General features: G+C 36.2%; 1 protein-coding gene across 2 annotated transcripts in view; it reads left to right on the forward strand.

Moving 5' to 3' along the window:
* LOC307149006 (collagen alpha-6(VI) chain) overlaps positions 1–19,364 on the forward strand; it is a 40,351-nt gene extending 20,987 nt beyond the window's left edge. For both annotated transcript variants that reach the window (XM_079855014.1, XM_079855013.1), the window contains exons 12-42: positions 609–687; positions 1,036–1,172; positions 3,511–3,603; positions 3,832–3,885; positions 4,151–4,222; positions 4,606–4,632; positions 5,247–5,291; positions 6,201–6,254; positions 6,397–6,459; positions 6,553–6,618; positions 7,127–7,180; positions 7,963–7,998; positions 8,440–8,505; positions 8,621–8,683; positions 8,789–8,851; positions 9,402–9,464; positions 9,572–9,622; positions 10,951–10,986; positions 11,090–11,152; positions 11,352–11,414; positions 11,570–11,605; positions 11,703–11,739; positions 11,911–11,922; positions 12,041–12,537; positions 13,175–13,250; positions 14,057–14,698; positions 15,881–15,971; positions 16,465–16,646; positions 16,852–17,022; positions 17,356–17,397; positions 18,779–19,364. In XM_079855014.1, the coding sequence (XP_079711140.1) occupies positions 609–687; positions 1,036–1,172; positions 3,511–3,603; positions 3,832–3,885; positions 4,151–4,222; positions 4,606–4,632; positions 5,247–5,291; positions 6,201–6,254; positions 6,397–6,459; positions 6,553–6,618; positions 7,127–7,180; positions 7,963–7,998; positions 8,440–8,505; positions 8,621–8,683; positions 8,789–8,851; positions 9,402–9,464; positions 9,572–9,622; positions 10,951–10,986; positions 11,090–11,152; positions 11,352–11,414; positions 11,570–11,605; positions 11,703–11,739; positions 11,911–11,922; positions 12,041–12,537; positions 13,175–13,250; positions 14,057–14,698; positions 15,881–15,971; positions 16,465–16,646; positions 16,852–17,022; positions 17,356–17,397; positions 18,779–18,978 (3,234 nt within the window). In that variant the 3' untranslated portion in view covers positions 18,979–19,364. The remainder of the gene's footprint in view (positions 1–608; positions 688–1,035; positions 1,173–3,510; positions 3,604–3,831; positions 3,886–4,150; positions 4,223–4,605; positions 4,633–5,246; positions 5,292–6,200; positions 6,255–6,396; positions 6,460–6,552; positions 6,619–7,126; positions 7,181–7,962; positions 7,999–8,439; positions 8,506–8,620; positions 8,684–8,788; positions 8,852–9,401; positions 9,465–9,571; positions 9,623–10,950; positions 10,987–11,089; positions 11,153–11,351; positions 11,415–11,569; positions 11,606–11,702; positions 11,740–11,910; positions 11,923–12,040; positions 12,538–13,174; positions 13,251–14,056; positions 14,699–15,880; positions 15,972–16,464; positions 16,647–16,851; positions 17,023–17,355; positions 17,398–18,778) is intronic.
* Positions 19,365–19,643: the final 279 nt, after the last annotated feature.

The raw sequence follows: 19,643 nt of genomic DNA on the forward strand, positions 1-19,643 counted from the left end.
GCTGATGTTATTTAAAAATGATTTTGTTTTTGTGATGTTTTACTGACATAGAAACGTAGTTAAACTATTATTTATACAACCAAAGAAACACTATGCACTTTTATTTGCTATCATATTTGGTAACACTTTATTTTAAGGTGACGTTGTTACATTGTACTTAAGGACTGACACTAATATTATAGCACTAATAATATAGCACTAATATTAATTATTAACTGCTTACTATTTTAGTTATGTTTAGGGTTAGGGCTTGGTTTAGGGTTAGTTACTTGTAATTATGCATAATTTACTGTTATTACTACATTAAGTACATGTAGTAACGTGTAACTGTCACCTTATAACAAAGTGTGATATTTTACCCAAAATGGTGAATTAAATTGCACCTGTAAGAGGACTATTGGAAAAAATATATAAATTTTAAAAATGCAAATATGGTTGGGAAATCAGATTCAGCATTTTGATCACTTAGATCCATATTGGACACCTAGATCGCATTAAATATTTATTGCTCATTCAAGACAACCTGAGACAATGGAACTCAGAAAAAGGTAGTCACACAGAATGATGCTGCTAAAACCTCTGACATTTCATTGTATGTTTGTGTCTAGGTTTTAATAATCTTCACAGACGGGTTGGATGATAGCTTTGAGCGTTTAATGGAGAGTTCAGACAGACTTAAACAAAGTGGTAAGTAGCAAAATATCCCAAAGTATTTTAAGATAGATCCACCCTCCTACACTAGAGAGATTCCTTGATTTGTTCAGTTTAATGCAGAACTTTAATTCATTTTGTAAAAGGATATCTGAGGTTGCAAATCTGAGGTTGCATATTGATTTTGTTTTGTTTGATTTTGAAGCACTGCCTTTTTTCTTATTAGTACTGTAGTCTTTCATAGCCCCCATGTTTTTTTTGGAGGACTTTTCCCCCATTTAACCTGAGCGAAGTCAAAGTGAATTGAAGTCAAGTTTAGAGACTGTGACCCTGAACTTGAACCATTTCAAAGCTATTTGTGCTTATTTCTGATGTGTAAACTAGGGATCAGCGCACTGCTGATTGTGTCTTTGGAGAGAGAAATGGATGTTCGCCAGCTGGAATTTGGCAGAGGTTTCGGGTACATGCAACCACTGACCGTCAACATGCTGAACTTAGGCAATGCTCTTATGAAACAAATTGTAAGTATGAAAGGGACATAATGATTCGATTTGATTTGTACAAGAAGCCCTTCAAGAGACCCATATGTAAATCACATATGGATGCTTAATTTAAGACACATTTCCGCTCGTAACTTCATGAAACATACATCGATCATGAAAAATGACATATCGTTATTTACAGCAGGAGCTCACGATTAAAAAGAGCCCAAAACTCAATATATTCCTTCAATCAGATCTAAAGATATTCCTCATGGCGTTCTAACACAAAAAAATACCACAGACGCACCTAGCCAATACTCATGAAGTATTCGCGTTAGGTTTTCGCTTATAACTTCATGATGCATGCACAGCTTGTAGAAAATTGCACAACATTATTTTCGGAAGACTCTCACAATTAAAAAAAGCCCAAACTCAGCATAATCTATTACTCAGATCTAAAGCTATTCCTAATGGAGTTGTAACATATGAACCCCCGCAGGCGCACACAGAGCCTTGTATATAGATGGAGCACTGATGTATGTTTTAACTCAATGAAGCATGCATTTGGAAAATGCCACATCATTATTTACAGCAGATTGGTAAGATTAAAAAGAGCCCAAACTCACCATAATCTATCACTCAGATTAGGGGTGGGCGATATCTCGATATTTTAAATATCGACTTATATTGTATTCTATATCTAACAGGTAGCCAGTGAAGGGATATCAATAAAGGTGTTATGTGATCCCATTTTATGGTATTTGTTAAAAATCTCGCTGCAGCATTTTGGACACGCTGAAGACGAGTAACCAGTGATTCACTTATGCCTAGATAAAGAGCATTACAATAGTCCAACCGGGTTGAAACAAAGGCATGCACAACAATCTCCAAGTCCTTGTACAAAAGGATTGGTTTCAGTTTAGACAGTTTTCTTAACTGGAAAAAAGATGGTTTCACAACGCTGTTAACTTGACGATCAAAGCGTATTTCAGAATCGAAAAATACTCCAAGGTATAACCTTTATATAACTTTGCATATTGTTGGACAATAGTCCATTATTTCCAGCCAGACCATTCCCAAGCTCCTTGTTCCCAAACATAATAAACTCAGTCTTATCCTCATTTAATTGTAAAAAAAAAATTTTGCTAGCCATCCCTTTACCTCAGTCAAGCACTTATAAAAATTAGTAAAAGATGCACAGCCATCACACTCCAAAGGAAAGTACAGTTGTAAATCATCAGCATGTGATTGTTAATATTATGCTGCTTAAAAATGGAGCCCAGGGGTAACATATATAGTGAGAACAGAATCGGACCAAGGATTGATCCTTGAGGAACCCCCCAAGAAATAGCAGCGGAAGCAGAGACATAGTTTCCAATTTTAACAGAGCACTTAAGGGCTACACCATTGATCCCTACATAATGTCTAAGGCGGTCTATTAAAATTGTGTGATCTAGAGTATCAAAGGCTGCACTTAAATCTAATATTATTAAGGCAACACTTTTCCTGGAGTCAATACTTAACAAAATATCATTTTGTAACCTTCAATAATGCTGATTCTGTGCTATGTTTGGTCCTAAATCCAGACTGAAAAATATCCATTATGTTATTTACAGTCAAGAAATCTGTAAGTTGAAGAGAACTTTCTCTAAAATCTTATTCATAAAAGGCAATTTCGAAATAGGTCTGAAATTTTTCAACTCATGTGAAGTTAAGGACTCTTGTTTTCTCTAAGAAGCATTTTTCAGCTCTTGCCAAGCTTTTAGTTTTACACCATCTGCACAAGTTGCATCAACGGCTTGGCAGCTGTTCTGAAAGAAATTTTATAGTTGAAACTGAATGTTTATTTTGTGTATTTTAACTGCAGACTTTTCAAAGCTATTTTCCTTCAACTTGTGTAGATGTGCATCATGTAGTGTTGCGCATGTTGTCGCGCTTTTTCTCTCTCATTAAATAAATGAGCAATTTGAATTTTTTATGCTTTTCAATTGGCCTTTTTTCAGGAGCCAGATTATTTTTTATTTTTTTTCAGGAGCCTGTACAGAAAATTATATATTGCACAAATATTAAATATTGAAATGTATTAATATTACCATGAACTACTTTGACACAGTGATATGCACAATTATTAACATCTTTGTGACCACATTGTGATCAACACAAACCATTTCAACTGGACCAATATTTGGATTGTAGCTTGTGTAGATGTGTTTATAGTTTTCAGAGATGTCATGTCCGTGTTGCCAACTGTCTAATTTGGCGAGCTTCTATGAAGTGAATTTGTGGTAAAATACCCCAAAATTGAAATGCATGGCCTGTGACTTCAACAGCAATAGACGAACAGTTCCACACATTGTGTGCCTTTCTCTCCCCTCAGGAATCAGTGGCGCTGAGGATATGCTGTGATGTTACTTGTACATGCACTGGTGTACCTGGACCACCAGGACTCCCTGGAGAAGCGGGTCAAAAGGTCAGAGATCCTCAATGTGTGGATTTACATCATTTCTCTTGTTTCGTTCATCTTCATTGGATTTGTTCTCACTGAGCTTGACACATTATGCAAAGGATAAATGCATTTCTGCTTTAGAATTTGACTTTTCCTTGAAGGCAGCATCATTTCTACTTATAAATTCTACTTATGTAGGGCGCACACTCAGTTTTCTGTGTCAGCATCCCTTTTTTTGTTTTTATTATTTAGGGCTCATTTGGTCAGAAGGGTCATCCTGGATTTCCAGGAGATGAAGGTAGCATGGTAAGTAAAAGCGTAAGCCTAATGTATGCTGTCATTCTCAATATGTGTACTTCATATTCCAATTCAGCAACTTCAACATTAGTAATTCAGAAGATGATGTATAGCTGATATCATATAGTGTCTGTTTAGTATGCAATTTTGCCCTAAGATCTCATCTGTAGCGATGTGTCGCTGAAGATATAGGACAGAATACACATGTTTTAGAGAGGATGTACACTGTATATGCCATGGATAAATATTCTCTCTCCCGTCATGTGTCTGGCAGGGAGAGCGAGGACCACCAGGGCTGAATGGAACTAAGGGATATAACGGTTGCCGTGGAAACAGAGGAATCAAGGTAAAGTAATGTGATTATCATTGGAGATGCATCTCTTGATGTTGTTTGTATCAGTGCAGTTTTCTGCTTGGAATTTCTGTATTTATCCTAGAATGTGAATGTGAACGTGTATTTAGAACATTAATTGTATTGGTATCAAAATAAACAAAAATAAGATTACATACATGGAGACCATGAATCAAATTGTTAATGTAAAAAATAAAAATGGATTAATATTTTGTTATTTAGTGCAAACACATTCATGCATTTAAGTGTGACTTAATGAAATCATTTTTAGGGATAAATACATGATACCTGCATGGCTAGGATATGTTAAATCAGACGAGATTGTGTTTTACAGCCGTGCTGAATAAAGGAAATGTTTTAAAATCTCATTTCAATAGGGTCATCGAGGCTACACTGGAAATAAAGTGAGTAACATGAGCTGTTATATTGTTTACTGCCTGTTAGGTCTATTATTGCTCCCACTTAAACAATTACTGTTTGGACAAAAATATAAGTCAAAAAAGACACAAATAATTTTCTTAAGTGCTTTCTGAATGCTTGTTCTCCTGTTTTTATTTATTTATTTATTTATTTTTTATCTGCAACTACTATTTAGAGAGCACAAAACACTGTAATGGGTTTTTAATGAGTATCTTTGGCTTGTTTTTAGGTGAATAAACAACATGTTAAACAGCTTACAAGACATTTTTATGAGAAGCAAAATTACATGGGATATTAAGTTTTATATAATCTTTTTGCAATGACAGAAGATGGTTTTTCATGTGTTTTATACATTAACAAGAAAAAAAATGTGGCAATGTGCTTGCACTTTTTTTTTTTTTTACTGGAAATTAAATCCAGATCCTAATTAAATATTATGCTTTTTGCAGTGAAGTTAATGGTTTCCTTGAGGGCTTTTTCCAAGCATGCAGATGTAATGTGTAGAGTCACAAACGAGTACATGTTTGTTCAGTGGTTGTTGATAACTTCCCTAAACATGACTGTAAGTGTGTGTGACCCTTTGACCTCTGTCTGACAGGGAGAAGATGGGGAGATCGGGCTGGATGGAGTGGATGGAGAACAGGTTATTTCTCTTACATTCACAGTATCTTACATGAATATGATGATTGTTCCATTAATCGATCTATATTAATATTATATACAAATATTGGCTGAATGTTTTGCATTTAAGCTGTTAAACTGTTTTAAAAAAATTGCAAATTAGAAAAACACTATGTTTAAGAGCAATAAAATGTGCTTTATACAAAGAAATAATTTATGGCTAAAGTTTAGTGATTGTTTAGTGATTTTCGAACATGACTGAATAAATTCAGGGCATACATTTTCACAACGCAAAACTCATGTTATCACCTCGAGAAAACCAATGGAAAAAAAACTGAAAATATTTACAGATGATTGATTGCACTATATAGCAAATGTAATGCTGTATTAACCATTAATGTTAAATACAGGCTGAAAAATCTACTGAGAGGTTTGGAAATTTGAGTTTTTTTAATTAAAAATGTCAATGAACCCTGCAATATGCAGATATATGCATCAAAATTTGGTATGCAATTATTGATGAAAAATTGGGAGATTCTCATTTCGAGATTTTTCATACTGTAATCCTAAATTTTTAGTATTTAGGAAGTTATGCCTTCTATAAGCATAACATTCCCTCTTTCAATGTGAGTCTATCAGTATTTTTTGCCTGTTATTTCAACCACTAAGCAAAATTCATAGTTTTGTCCACTTAGAAAAGAAGTAGCAAGCCCTTCCTCAACAAACCGCATGATTTGAGGAAGTTTAATATGTGAAATATCCCTAACCATAAGTATGAGCAATATTAACAGGAATATTAAGTGCTGCCTTGTAAACACTGCAATAAATGAAACCCAATATAAGTGACCTATGAAACTGCAAGCACACATTGTCGCTGGATGAGTTATTGAGTCATTTGATTGGCTGTACTCACTATTTCTGTTGTGTGCAGGGCGATACTGGTCTAGATGGGCTTTCAGGACCTAAAGGAGACCCGGGCAGTGCTGTAACTACACAACCACACACGCATCACAAATGCCATCTGGTTTTGTTTTATCTTTTAGATGTCTGCTTATTACTGATGATATAAGCAGAAAGAAAATGTAACAATAACTTCCTCACTAGCTCATGTTATTTTTGTCTTTCAGGGTGAGAAGGGTTTCAGAGGGAGTTCTGGAACTAAGGGACACCGCGGTCTGCGAGGAGATCCTGTAAGGTGTTCCTGTGTGTTTATAGTAGTCGTTTCAAACGTCTAAGCAACCTGACTTGATTTGTCTGTATATGATTCTCTGTTTACATTACAGGGCGCACCAGGAATAGACAACAGAAATCGAGGTCCAGAAGGCGAGAGAGGAGATACTGGGCTCCCGGTGAGGGACCTTTTTTTTCACTCCTTCTGGAAGATGTTAGCACCATTTGTTTGTGTGAGAGGGACAGATTGTTTGTGTTTCAGTAGTGATCTGCAGGTGTTGTAGAATAACGTTCGTCCTGTGTGATTATATAAACACACTACTGTAAAATCCTCCCATGCGGCTTTGTATTTTAATAGGCTCTCAAAGTTCACACTTGTGATTTAATTATACATGTTTAGCATTGTTCATTTTAACACCACTAACACACTTGTGCAATTTGAAATCAACACATGGACACACTTGGCACTGCTCCTCTGAAATGACTTTCCTTCTGATGTTACCAGTTTTTTTTACTCACTTTGACTGTTTTTAATAAAAAAATCCAAATTAAGAGGTTTAACAAAAGAGGAGATTTAGGTGATCAAGTATCAGAAACATATCAGATTTAGAACCACATTTTTCAGGATGATACAAGATGTGTAACCGATAACAATAAGAGTGTGTTATGACTGTTTTTTCTTGTCAGGGTGACCAGGGGCCTGTTGGACTCCCAGGCAGATTTGGAGATAACGGTTATCCTGTGAGTATTACTTGTACTAGTACTGTGGTAGCTTCTAACTGTACCCGTAGCTTCTGTGCTATTCAAGTGTCGCTCATTCCTTGTGCGATTGATCAATAATCATGCTAAAACATTTGTACACAATATCACATAACATTTACATGTGTTAGAGATATATCTAGACTAAGGTTCAAAAGATTAGGAACACGTTTGCGTTAAGAAATGTATAATTGTATTCAACAAGGATGCATTAAATTGATAAAAAAGGACAGTGAGCACATTTATTATGCTATTATTATTTTAGATAAACGCAGTTCTTCAGAATATTGGTTCATTTTAAAGGATCTTGAGAAAAGACCCTGTAATGCAGTTTCATGCACTTTTCATTATGGAACACAACTATTTTCAGCTGTGATAATAACAAAAAAGGTTGATTGCCAAGTCGGCATATTAGAATGATTTCTGAAGGATCATGTGACCCTGAAGACTGGAATAATAATTATTGTTATTACTTCAAGTTGTAATAATATTTCACAATATTACTGTTTATATTACTGTATTTTTGACCAAATGAATGCAGCTTTGGTGAACATATTGTATTTCAAAAACATTAAAATATCTTACTGAGCACAAACTTTTGAACTGTTTAGTAACACGATGGTCCTGATTTGCACGTCTGACGTTTGGTGTGAGATATACAGTATTTTCTGCCTCAATATCCTTCATCAGAAGAGAAAATGCATTAAATAAGTTTAAAAGCATGTAATTCTTCAGATAACTTGTATTTTGGTGTACTTTGATAGGGTGTTCCAGGAAGAAAAGGCCCACATGGATTACCGGTAATGTAGCATGAAGAACATACATAGAATTCTGTTCTATGTCATTCTATTCTTCTTTTTTTAAACCTGTTCTATTCTACTTGGTTGTATTTTAATTTAAACAATTTCATTCTCTTTGAATCTTGTTTATTCTAATCTACTCTTAATTCTAATTCTGGTGTTTATCATATATATTCTTGCATCCTGATTTATTGTTGTTGTTATTATTAATATTATTATTAGTAACTTGTGTTATTATGTAATCTATTTCATTTTTAAAATATATTCTGTTCTTCTCAGTTCTATACTAATATACTATTCAATTATGTTTTTAAATAAGTCTATTCTTTTTCTGTTCTAACATTCTATTCTCTAATCTATTACATTCTGTTCTTTTCTAATATAATATGTTCTGTTCATTTCTGTTGTGGTAATGTGTGGTTAATGTGTGTGTCTGTAAAGGGTGAATCTTCAAATGCGAAAGGAGAACCTGGAGAGCGAGGGCCTCCTGGTTACCCTGGACAAGTGGTGAGAACTGGGACCGTTCACCCTCATTTAAAAAGAAACACAGACAACAGATTTCAGATGATATAGTGTTGGAATTGATGTGTGTGTTACGCCTCTCTAAATCTTGCCTGTTCAGGGTCCACCAGGTATTGACGGGGATCAGGGAGAAAAGGGTCATTCAGGTGCACCTGGAATTCCGGTGTGTATTCGATTGTTTAAACTAGATGCATGTTCATGTATTACCCTTAGAGCAAAACATATATGATATAGAACACATCTGTGAGAACCGTCTGTGTTTTCATAGGGTCCGTTTGGCCCTCCTGGAGATGAAGGTTTAAAGGGAAATCGAGGATCCAGAGGGCCAAGGGTATGTAAGACTGATGCATCATGTTTTCTTCCTCCTCCTTTTTTTCTTTTCCTGAAAAATGCATTTCTTAAAGTATCCCTATTATGCTCTTTCGAATAATACCTTTCATGCAGTGTGTAATTCCAGTCTTACTTCCTCTTATAAACCTACGTAACAATGTAACAAATTTGCATAATGGCAGCCTATGATCTTCATTGGCTGCCCGCGAACGATGTCTACTTTGACCCGCCCTCAAACACTGTAGTTGTAGTGTTGTGCAGGTGTGCGATGTATATTATTTTGACCTTGCATGTAAACCTATTGTAGCAGACCTCCTAAAAAAAAGTAGGAACCTTTAAAATAGCATAATAGGGGCACTTTTAAACTTTTAAGCTGTCTTCTGAGTGATCAAATCTGAGTACCAAAAGCATTACAAGGTTTGACTGGCTTTTATTTAGGCGAATGAATACGTGGTTCATGTGTAGTATATTATGTAATACTTCTGTGGTCATATAATGTTGCAGAGCAAATTTGTGCTCCTCTTTTCTCAAGTGTGCCTGCTTGTGTTTAGGGTGTACCGGGTGACACAGGGATCAAGGGAGCGCAGGGGCCAAGGGGATTCAAAGGGCCTCCGGTCAGTTGGTGCATTTGTGCATCTTTGAATTTTAAAATGTCCATCTAAAGCATGTGGAATAATTTGGTGTGACTTTCCATTGTAATGTATGACTTTTATATAAACAGGGACAAGATGGAAGAGATGGTTACGGACCTGCTGGGCCCAAAGGACACAAGGTACCTGTGATATTTACATTTACTGAAAAATCTGTTCTGATCATATCCTAAAAGTTTTATTTTTATTTTTACATGTTTATTCAGTGTTAACATGATCAATGTACAACGTGTCTTCCCGAGGGAAATATAAATACCTTAAAATACCAAAATATTGTGACCAAATATGGGTTTGGTTTCAAATCAACTACAAAAACAACAAAAAGGATAGTGTATAAATGATAACATACATGCATAAACATGTTCAAAATTATAAATAGATAGATAAAGGGGCTACAGTAGGAATAATAGAAATAAGAATAATACCAATTATAAATAATAATATTGGTGACTAGGTTAGTCACAAAGTTTAACGATCAAACCTTACAGAAAAGCATAAATCTATCATCACCATTAACATAAGCCTAAAGTGGAGACTGATACATGTCATTTGGAACACAAAAGAACATCAGAACACAAAAGAACCCAGACCATTCTCTAAAAGGTTTTTTTTAACCATATTTTCCTGAATATAAGTCACTTTTCATCGTCTGAAACATGCTGCGATTTAGAGTACATTCCAAAAATGCAATCAACGTCAAGCACTGTAGACTGGGAATTAAGCCTTTTCCCCGTTATCATTTGATTCACAGGACCGGACACCAGTTATCTTGCCAAGAAAAATCTTTATTCTTATATGTCAGGAGAGAAACTCTGAGAAGTTGTTATATTCATGCCAAGTCTATGCGTTTCCATGTTTCCATGTTAAGATTGAGCTTAAATACACAACTGAGCGACTTTCGACTTCCTTGTAAGGAAGAAAAACATATTGTTTAAAGATGGAACGTATATGCTAATGCTTACACATGATACAATGCACCTTCCACATTAAGAAACTATTTCTCAGTGTATATTAGTGGTATACAAATGGTACATTTGCATCAGTTGAAACATTCCTTTACTTGCAAAGAGCATATAACATCTGTACACATTTGAAGTATCATCATCATGGTTCACTGCTAAGTAAATATTGCATTTTACACATACCTTTAAGCAGAATACATGATCCTCCCAGCTACCCTCCTTGTGTCTAAATAAACACGTGTCCATGCAATCTATAGTCTAACTCGTGCATTTTAAACTTCATAAGATAAAACAACTGATTATGAATAGTAATAAAGAATAATAATGCAGATACATAATATTAAATAATGAAATTATATTCAAAGATGAAATTTTAGTCTTCAAGCACACATAACATAAGGAAAATAAATACAATAACTTGTTTTCTCTCTCAATTTCCTTTGTGTACTTTTATGAATATTCATTTAACAGAATACATTTGCTTTTAGGGCGACAATGGATTCTATGGCCTCCCTGGTTTGCAGGTGTGTTAAAGCTAATCAAACATGAGCTCATCACTAGGCATTTTATGTAATTGTGTAAATGTTAATAATAATAATTAAAATATAACATTCTTAATAACAATAGGGTGAGGATGGTACCAAAGGATCCAGTGGAGGTAAAGGACATAAAGGTCATCAAGGAAAACCGGTACGACTTAATTTCATTTTCTTTTTGCTCATTTATTAACCTTTTGAAAAGTTAATATCCAACAAAGCAGTCATGTTATTTGAGCAGGTCTTTTTCAATGTACTTGCATAATAACATTATAGAGAAGGTTCTGTAAGTATGCAATATCCTATAAAGTTAATGAGTTATGCTGTGTTACTGTATGTATTGATGTGATCAGGGGAACGCTGGTCGTCCGGGTTTTCCAGGTGATGCAGGAGAAAAAGGGATGGACGGACACAGGGTCAGTCATTTGCATATGAATAATTCACAGAATGATGTCAGTTTATGAACATGTAAATCATGTGTGCTGATGATTTACTGTAAGATGTTTCTGCTCATCTTTGTTTATTTCATTAAGTGTTTGTGTAATTGTTTATTTAACTCTTTTATTTTTAGGGTGACAAAGGACTTCCTGGAATCAGTCCGATGCCTGTAGGTTCATTTTACTGTAAATTATCTTTAAACAGCATTAAATTACTCGGTTCAAATTGTTTTATTGTTTTCTTTCTTTCTGCTTCTCAACATAAAGGAATGTGACCTGGTCGAATACATACGCAAAAACTGTGGTAAGTTCAGAGCACTTCTAATATCCATTAGCAGAATGACTGATTGAATTTGATTTCATTGAAAAAAAATGTTTTGTCTCTCCATGATCTCTTAGACTTGCCTTTTAGCTTGTTAAACCTTGAAATCATTTTAAAAGGATCTACATTTTATCTTTCATTTTGTCTCCACAGCTTGCTGCGCTGGTATGCTTTGCCCTTTACTTCAACTACATTTCAATGCCTTATTTATCAATAACTTTTCAAATCTTTCATAACTGCAAATTTTATTATTTTGTTTTTTTTTCCCCAACAATGCTTTCAGGTAACCATTCCCAGTGTCCAGCTTACCCCACAGACCTGGTGATAGGCTTTGACATGTCTGTAGGTGTATCTTCTGAAGTGTTCGGGCGAATGCGTTCTGCTGCTCTCTCCTTACTGGAAGACATTTCCATTGCTGAGACAAATTGTCCAAAGGGAGCTCGGGTGTCTGTGATCTCCTACAACAGCGAGTCCAAGTACCTGATCCGTTTCGCAGACCACCTTAAAAAGAAGACTCTTCTGGAAGCTCTGAGAACAATCGCCGTAGAGAGAACCACAAAAAACAGGGACATCGGACAAGCCATGCGCTTCGTGGCACGAAACGTCTTCAAGCGAGTCAGAAAGGGCAGGCTTATGAGGAAGGTTGCTGTGTTCTTCACGAACGGGCCATCGAATGATGGATCGAGCCTCGCCACAGCGATGCTGGAGTTCAAGGCTGCAGACATTGGCCTCGGAGTGATCGCTGTACGTCCCGCTGAGGACGTGAGACGAGCAATGCAGGTAGATATGAAAACAATCGGATTTGGATATGCCAATGTATTTAGTGACTGTGATGACAAAAAATGAATAATACATTTTCGTTGGTGGCTGAAAGCATCAACAAATTAGGTCAGATATCTAATAATCTAATAAATAATCTAATAAACAAACATTCAAAATTCTGGATCTTGTATTCTATGGATGTTTGAAGTCCATAGAAAAATGTGCAGATTTGTGTGTCCTCCATAGAATTGGAATGCCCATCATTTACAAAGTTCTATACATCCACATGCAATTTGTTTATTGGGTTTTGGGATCATTCTCTAAAGTTCTCTGCAATGAATAAGTCATTTCAGCTGCATTTAGCACATATTACCATGTTTAAATCCCTTCCATGGAAATTCCTCCGAAAAGCTGTCAGATTCCTGATCATTTGATCAAGAGCCCAGACAGAATATGTTCCCACTGAAATCTTCATTTCTACAGAATCTGGTTGGCCATGATTCACACACAAATGTCTCAAAAGGGAATTTCAAATGAAATGTTTTCCACAGAATTCTTCAAATCCCCCCTTGGACTAGACACTGGGAAATAAATGCATGAATCATATTTATGTACCGTAGAATAGTTATTAATTCACCTCAAATGTTTTTCTCAGGTTGACGACACAAGAAGCTACATTTATGTTGATGGCAGAGAAGTGAATCGCATTAAACAGTGCCTCATTTGTTTTGGTAAGCTCCAGTGCAGACACACTCAACAGTTTTAATATATTTTTAAAATATCATTTATTCCTGTGATGCAAAGCTGAATTTTCAGCATCATTACTTCAGTCTTCAGTGTCACATGATCCTTCAGAAATCATTCTAATATGATGATTTGCTGCTCAAGAAACATTTCTGATTATTATCAATTTTAAAAAGTGCTGCTTCATATTTTTTTGGGAAACCATGAAACATTTTTTTTAGGATTCTTTGATAAATAGAAAGTTTAACAGAGCAGCATTTATTTGAAATAGAAATCTTTTGTAAAATTGTAAACGTCTTAACTGTAATTTTTGATCAATTCAATGCTTGATTGAAGGAAAGGGACAGTGGCTCTGTTTGCACGCTCCTTGTGTGAAGTCTGTTTCAAAATGTAAGCAGCATAATTATGCTATACCTCCAAAAATATATAATCTTATTCAAATTCAAAGGCAGCAGCAAGTATCCATTACGGAGAAGTCAATTCCATAATGCATTGCAACAACGTTCAGTAAAAAATATCCAGTCATGATGGTGGACGAACTTAGAGAAATGTTCATTAAAAATCCAAAGAATGACTATTTTGGCCAATATTTCTGTGCATTATTTTTTTTTGAATGCTTACTTCCCAATGAGGAGCTCTTTTCATATGATGCACAGAGTTGCTGCCCATGTAGAGTGTACCAAATCAGTCATTCATGTGGTTCTGTTTCAGTAAGGATGCAGCTGCTTATGTAGGAAGTTTCTATAACATGGATGTCTTTGATTACAAACCAACTGTGTTTTTTCTCCCCCAGACCGTTGTAACCCAGACCCGGCGTGTGGTATAATCCCACAGCCGCCACCTCTACAGATGGATCTGGACATGTCTTTTCTGCTGGATGGGTCTAGTAACATGAACCCTCAAGAGTATTTAAGAGCGAAGGAGCTTGTTCTGTCTCTGTTAGACCAGATCGGTGTGAGCAACGAGCCGAGCAGAGCGGACGGGAAAACCAGGATAGCCGCCTACCAGCAGAGCTCCACTTACGGCTTCTCTTACATCAATGAGGAGTTCAGCTTCACAAAGTATAATGATCGCAGTATCATGAAGCGGCATATTTCTAGTACACTGAAGCAAGTGGGCGGGACATCCCATCCGGAGTTTGCTTTGGAGTGGTTGATTACTAACTTTATGCTTAAAGCAGAGAGTCCACGAAGCAAACGAATGGTTGTGACTGTTTTTGGTGAAAACTCTGAGCACAGCAAAGCTCAGCTTGATTATTTGTCTAGATTATGTAAGTGTCAGAATGTTGTAATGTTTATCCTCATGGCGGGACAGAGATTCGACTGGACCCGGATGCAGGAGCTCACCAACTCTCCTCTGGAGCGGAATCTGGTATTCCTGGATGACAGAGAGTACGCCACACGCTTTCTATCCGCCTTCCTGAAAATGCTAAACAGTAAGGAATATTCATAAGACCCATGCGATAGAATTGCTTACTAACCTGGTCTGGTGTTTAAACTTGTAGACTTTTTAGCATTTTCTATGAAGATAACCCAAAAACTCTATTATCTGCTTTCCTTTTTCTCTGGAATTTAAAGGGATAGTTCACCCAAAAATGAAAATTTGCAGTTAGTTTACTCACCCTAAGGCCATCCAGGATGTAGGTGTCTTTTTTTCTTCCCTAGAAATGTAAAGATTTTTAGCTGAAACCGTGATCCTTGGTGATTCATATAATACAAGTCATTGGTTACCATCACTTTGAGAGTCAAAAAAAAAACAAATACAGTCAAAACAAAATGAATACTGACGATACATTGATGTCTTATGAAGCAAAGTGATCGGTCTGTGCAAGAAACTGAACATTATTTACAGCAATATTACCTGTAATCCAGAGCCTCGGCAAATGATCCTAAGCGTTGGGAAGATTGACTTTTCACAGATGTCCTGGGTTTGAGCTCCTGGGCGTACGTCATACTGTGTCAGGAAGCTTGCGCTACAGACTGTCGTGAACGCACTCAGGATCATTTGCAGAGGCTGTGGATTACAGGTAATAATGTTGTAAATAATGTTCAGTTTCTTGATCACTTTGCTTCATGAAGACCTCAATGAATCGTCAAGAGTATTATTTTTGTTTAGCCTGTACATGTGTTTTTTACTCTCAAAGTGACGGTAGCCACTGACTTAATATTATATGAATTATTTTTAGCCATTTTACATTATATACTATTATAGGCATTATATGAATCACCGAGGACCACGGTTTCAGCTAAAAATCTTCTTTACTTTTCTACTGAAGAAAAAAGACATCCTGAGGGTGAGTAAATTAAAAGCAAATTTTCATTTTTTAACAGATGCTAACATCCTCTTTCATCATTTGCAACACAAACATTTACATCTTAAAACACATGCTGTAGTGTTTCATCACCCTTTCAAGTATTATTATTATTTATTATATTGTTTTTATTAATATTTAGAATTTTCTGTTTATAAGTAATTTTGTTGTGGTTGTGATTTTCAAAAATCAGTTTTAGTTCAACTATAAGAAAATGAGAAATGTTGCCTTGGCACCTGGCTGAAATGAAATGATTTAAGTTTTAATTCAACTTTAGTTGAACTTTTTACTGCTGTTGTTTTGTAGGAGGACTCTTACCCCGGTCAGTGGTAGAAACCCGTGATTGTCGTGGTTTTGTGCCGAGGCCTGTTGACTTTGGGCAAGGAACCATAGAGAGGTAATCTTTGAACATCAAATCACAAAGGTTGGCTTATTTTCAAAAGCAGAAGCATGTGTTTGTGTATACACTGTGAGTGGCGTGACACGGTTGGTTAAGATCTGGGCTCTGTAATCCAGATGTTGTAAGTTTGAACCCTAACTGGGGTGGTCTAAATATTTTACTGTGTTGACTTGTTGCATTGTGCCAAGAGTGTAGGCCGTGCTTGGCCCCATGTAGTGCATCTATTTTTACTGTTGTTTCTTGCTAACCTGATTAATCACAATAGCAAGGCGTGAAAGCATTTCTGTGAATGAAACGAGAAAATAAGAATTAACTCCAGTGATATTCTCATCTATGCAATAAACCTTTGCTACATTGGGCTTCATGAGCCATGTTTGCTTTTGTTTGTAAGTTGAAATTCAAACAGATGCTGGAACATTGGACATTAATTAGCTTTACAAGACATAACCTGTGCTTTTTAATAAAATGAATCCATCTAAATGTGTTTCAGAGATATTCTACCCACTGATGTGCCCACCGATGTGCTCTTCACAACAGAAGAACCTCTGGAGGAATATGATGATTATGATGAGCAAAGGACAGAACCATTCGCTGGACCCAATCAACTTGAGGACACTGAACTTTTTACAGAAGAGCACATAGAGGACCACACAGAGCCTTCAAAAACTAAAGGTGCTGAATCCAGATCTTCCTGGCCTCATATACTGTAGCTGCTCTTGCTTCTTTGAAGTTGCACAGTAGTCTCTGGCGCAGTAGTGTGCATGTATCCGCACCCACATTAAAAATGCACAAGCTGTTTTCACGCTGTTTCTCTGCCATAGTTCAGTATTCAGTGCCATGGGGAATTAGTGGACTGTGTACTGTTTGTTTCCCACAGCACGATGCTTCCTTGAAAGCGATCCGGGCCGTGTTTGTGGATCGTATGTGTCCAGTTGGCACTACAGCCAGCAGAGTAAGAAATGCTTGCACTTTTGGTACGGTGGTTGTGACGGAAATGAAAACCGATTCTTGACAGAGGAAGAGTGCTTTAGAGAGTGTGGGTCCACAGGTAAATCACCACAGCTTGTTTCTTGCTTTTTTTTTATTAATATTAATTATTTACTTGTTAATAATTATTATTATTACATTTGAATATATCAATATGAATATATAAATGTGTTAACTATTATGTTAAAGCTTTAATGCATATCTAATAATTTCTTTATCATTTTAATAGATATATATTGTATGTTGTCTTTTATGTCGGCCTTTTATCTGTAGAGTTTTGAGATTGCATATAGGATTTTAAGCATTTATAATCATTTATTTCTATTTTCTAAATTAGATGCTTTATTTTATGAACCTATACAGAGTTTTAAGATTGTTCAAATTATTCCCACAGAATCCGAAAATCTTCCACAGGATGATCCCAGTATATTCAAGGGTAAAAGAGACATTCACTTGGCAGATATGCGATACCACTGTTTTTATATAATTATAAAACTGACATTTTGCCACACCTGTCAATGGCCAGTGACTTAAGAAAATTTAATTGAGTTTTCTCCTTGCACTTGGAAATTTAAATTGGCAAGGCTTAAACCTGGCCCGTCAACTGTCCAGACTCCCTAGCGTCATTGATGTCGATGTTCTCACCACTATATTGCATTGTTAAAATTCATAAGAATATTACCGGCCAACTGGCGATTGACACTGTTTCATAGACTCGCCAACACTGAATTATACTCACATCTTGCACTTGACAAGTGTTGACATTTTGCATCCTTGATTCACTAAAACAGTTATGCAAATTAAGTAACAAAATGAGTGCAGAACTCAATATCCATGCAGCAGTGACAAAAGAATATCTTAAAGGGATACTCCACTTTTTTCGGAAATATGCTCATTTTACAACTCCCCCAGAGTTAAACAGTTGAGTTTTACCGTTTTAGAATCCATTCAGCCGAACTCCGGTTCTGACGGTACCACTTTTAGCATAGCTTAGCATAGATCATTGATTCTGATGAGTCCAGTAGCATTTCTTTCAAAATGACCAAAGAGTTTCAATATTTTTCCTATTTAAAACTTGACTCTTCTGTAGTTAAACCGTGTACTAAGATCGACGGAAAATGAAAAGTTGCGATTTTCTAAGCCTATATGGCTAGGAACTACTCTCATTCCGGCGTAATAATCAAGGAACTGTGCGGCCGTACCATGGGTGCAACAGGCGTAATGATATGACGCAGCGCCTGAAAATAGTTCTAATAGGTTAGACAAACTTAGTCCCGGTCACGTTGGAAGAAGTTACCGAGCTGGGGACTATTTTCAGGCGCTGCGTCATATCATTACGCCTGTTGCACCCATGGTACGGCCGCACAGTTCCTTGATTATTACGCCGGAATGAGAGTAGTTCCTAGCCATATAGGCTTAGAAAATCGCAACTTTTCATTTTCCGTCGATCTTAGTACACGGTTTAACTACAGAAGAGTCAAGTTTTAAATAGGAAAAATATTGAAACTCTTTGGTCATTTTGAAAGAAATGCTACTGGACTCATCAGAATCAATGATCTATGCTAAGCTATGCTAAAAGTGGTACCGTCAGAACCGGAGTTCGGCTGAATGTATTCTAAAACGGTAAAACTCAACTGTTTAACTCTGGGGGAGTTGTAAAATGAGCATATTTCCGAAAAAAGTGGAGTATCCCTTTAAATACTCACAATATCAACTTGTACACTGTAGCACCCAGTTAAGTTTGACTGTGGGTTGTTTGTGAATAAGATGTGCTAAAATACCTCATTAAAACTCAGTTTTGTTTTCTTTTTCCTCAGACATTTGCCAGCTTGAGTATGACGCAGGAACTTGCTCAAACTTTGCGAAGAAATGGTACTTCAACATCCACAGTGGTAAATGTGCCCAATTCTGGTATGGAGGCTGTGAAGGGAACAGCAACCGGTTCAACACTCAGGAGGACTGTGAGAATCGCTGTCTCAGGGCCAAAAAAGCATCTCCTAACAAATCTAAACTGTGATATCTAATGAATTTCCAATTAATGCAAAACCCATGTATCTCCTTTGGCAGCTTCTGTATTCATGATCGTATTTTCATCGTTGATTATCAATTGGCAGCCCTAGAGACAAGTCTTGAAGTTTTAGCTAAATGTATTTGTTTAGATGAGTTAATGCAGGCCTAATGATTTAACAATCATTCAAGTCATTGGCTAAGACAATGTTGTTTGGACAGCGTACATGATCAGAGTGCAATTTGGTGCTATTAGTGGTGCAGAAAAGGCATCTTCACCTTTAACATAAACCTTTTTTGATCACCTTATAAAACCTGAATTTCACAATATTTGAGTTTGACTGGCCATGCTTTATTAAAGGCACTGTTAATTGGAATAAAAATATTATGAAATTAAGAATATGTTGTACTTGATTTCTATTTTAGGACTCACTACATTTTGACAATTATAATCAAAGTAGTCTTTAATGCACGTTTCAGGCTATATGATGTTTAATAAGCACTAAACAACAAACTGTTTGTCTAACCCTCACATACCAAACATTTACATTGCATTCAAGGTTCTATCAGTCCTCACTTGGCCTGGGAATTGAACCCATGGTCTTGCCGTTGCTTGTGATATGCTCTACTGTTTGGCAAGTATTGATATTGATCTTAATTTCCTCCTAAAAAGTG

Source organism: Squalius cephalus (assembly GCF_949319135.1).
Source record: "Squalius cephalus genome assembly, chromosome: 21".
In the NCBI taxonomy this organism is placed as follows: domain Eukaryota; kingdom Metazoa; phylum Chordata; class Actinopteri; order Cypriniformes; family Leuciscidae; genus Squalius; species Squalius cephalus.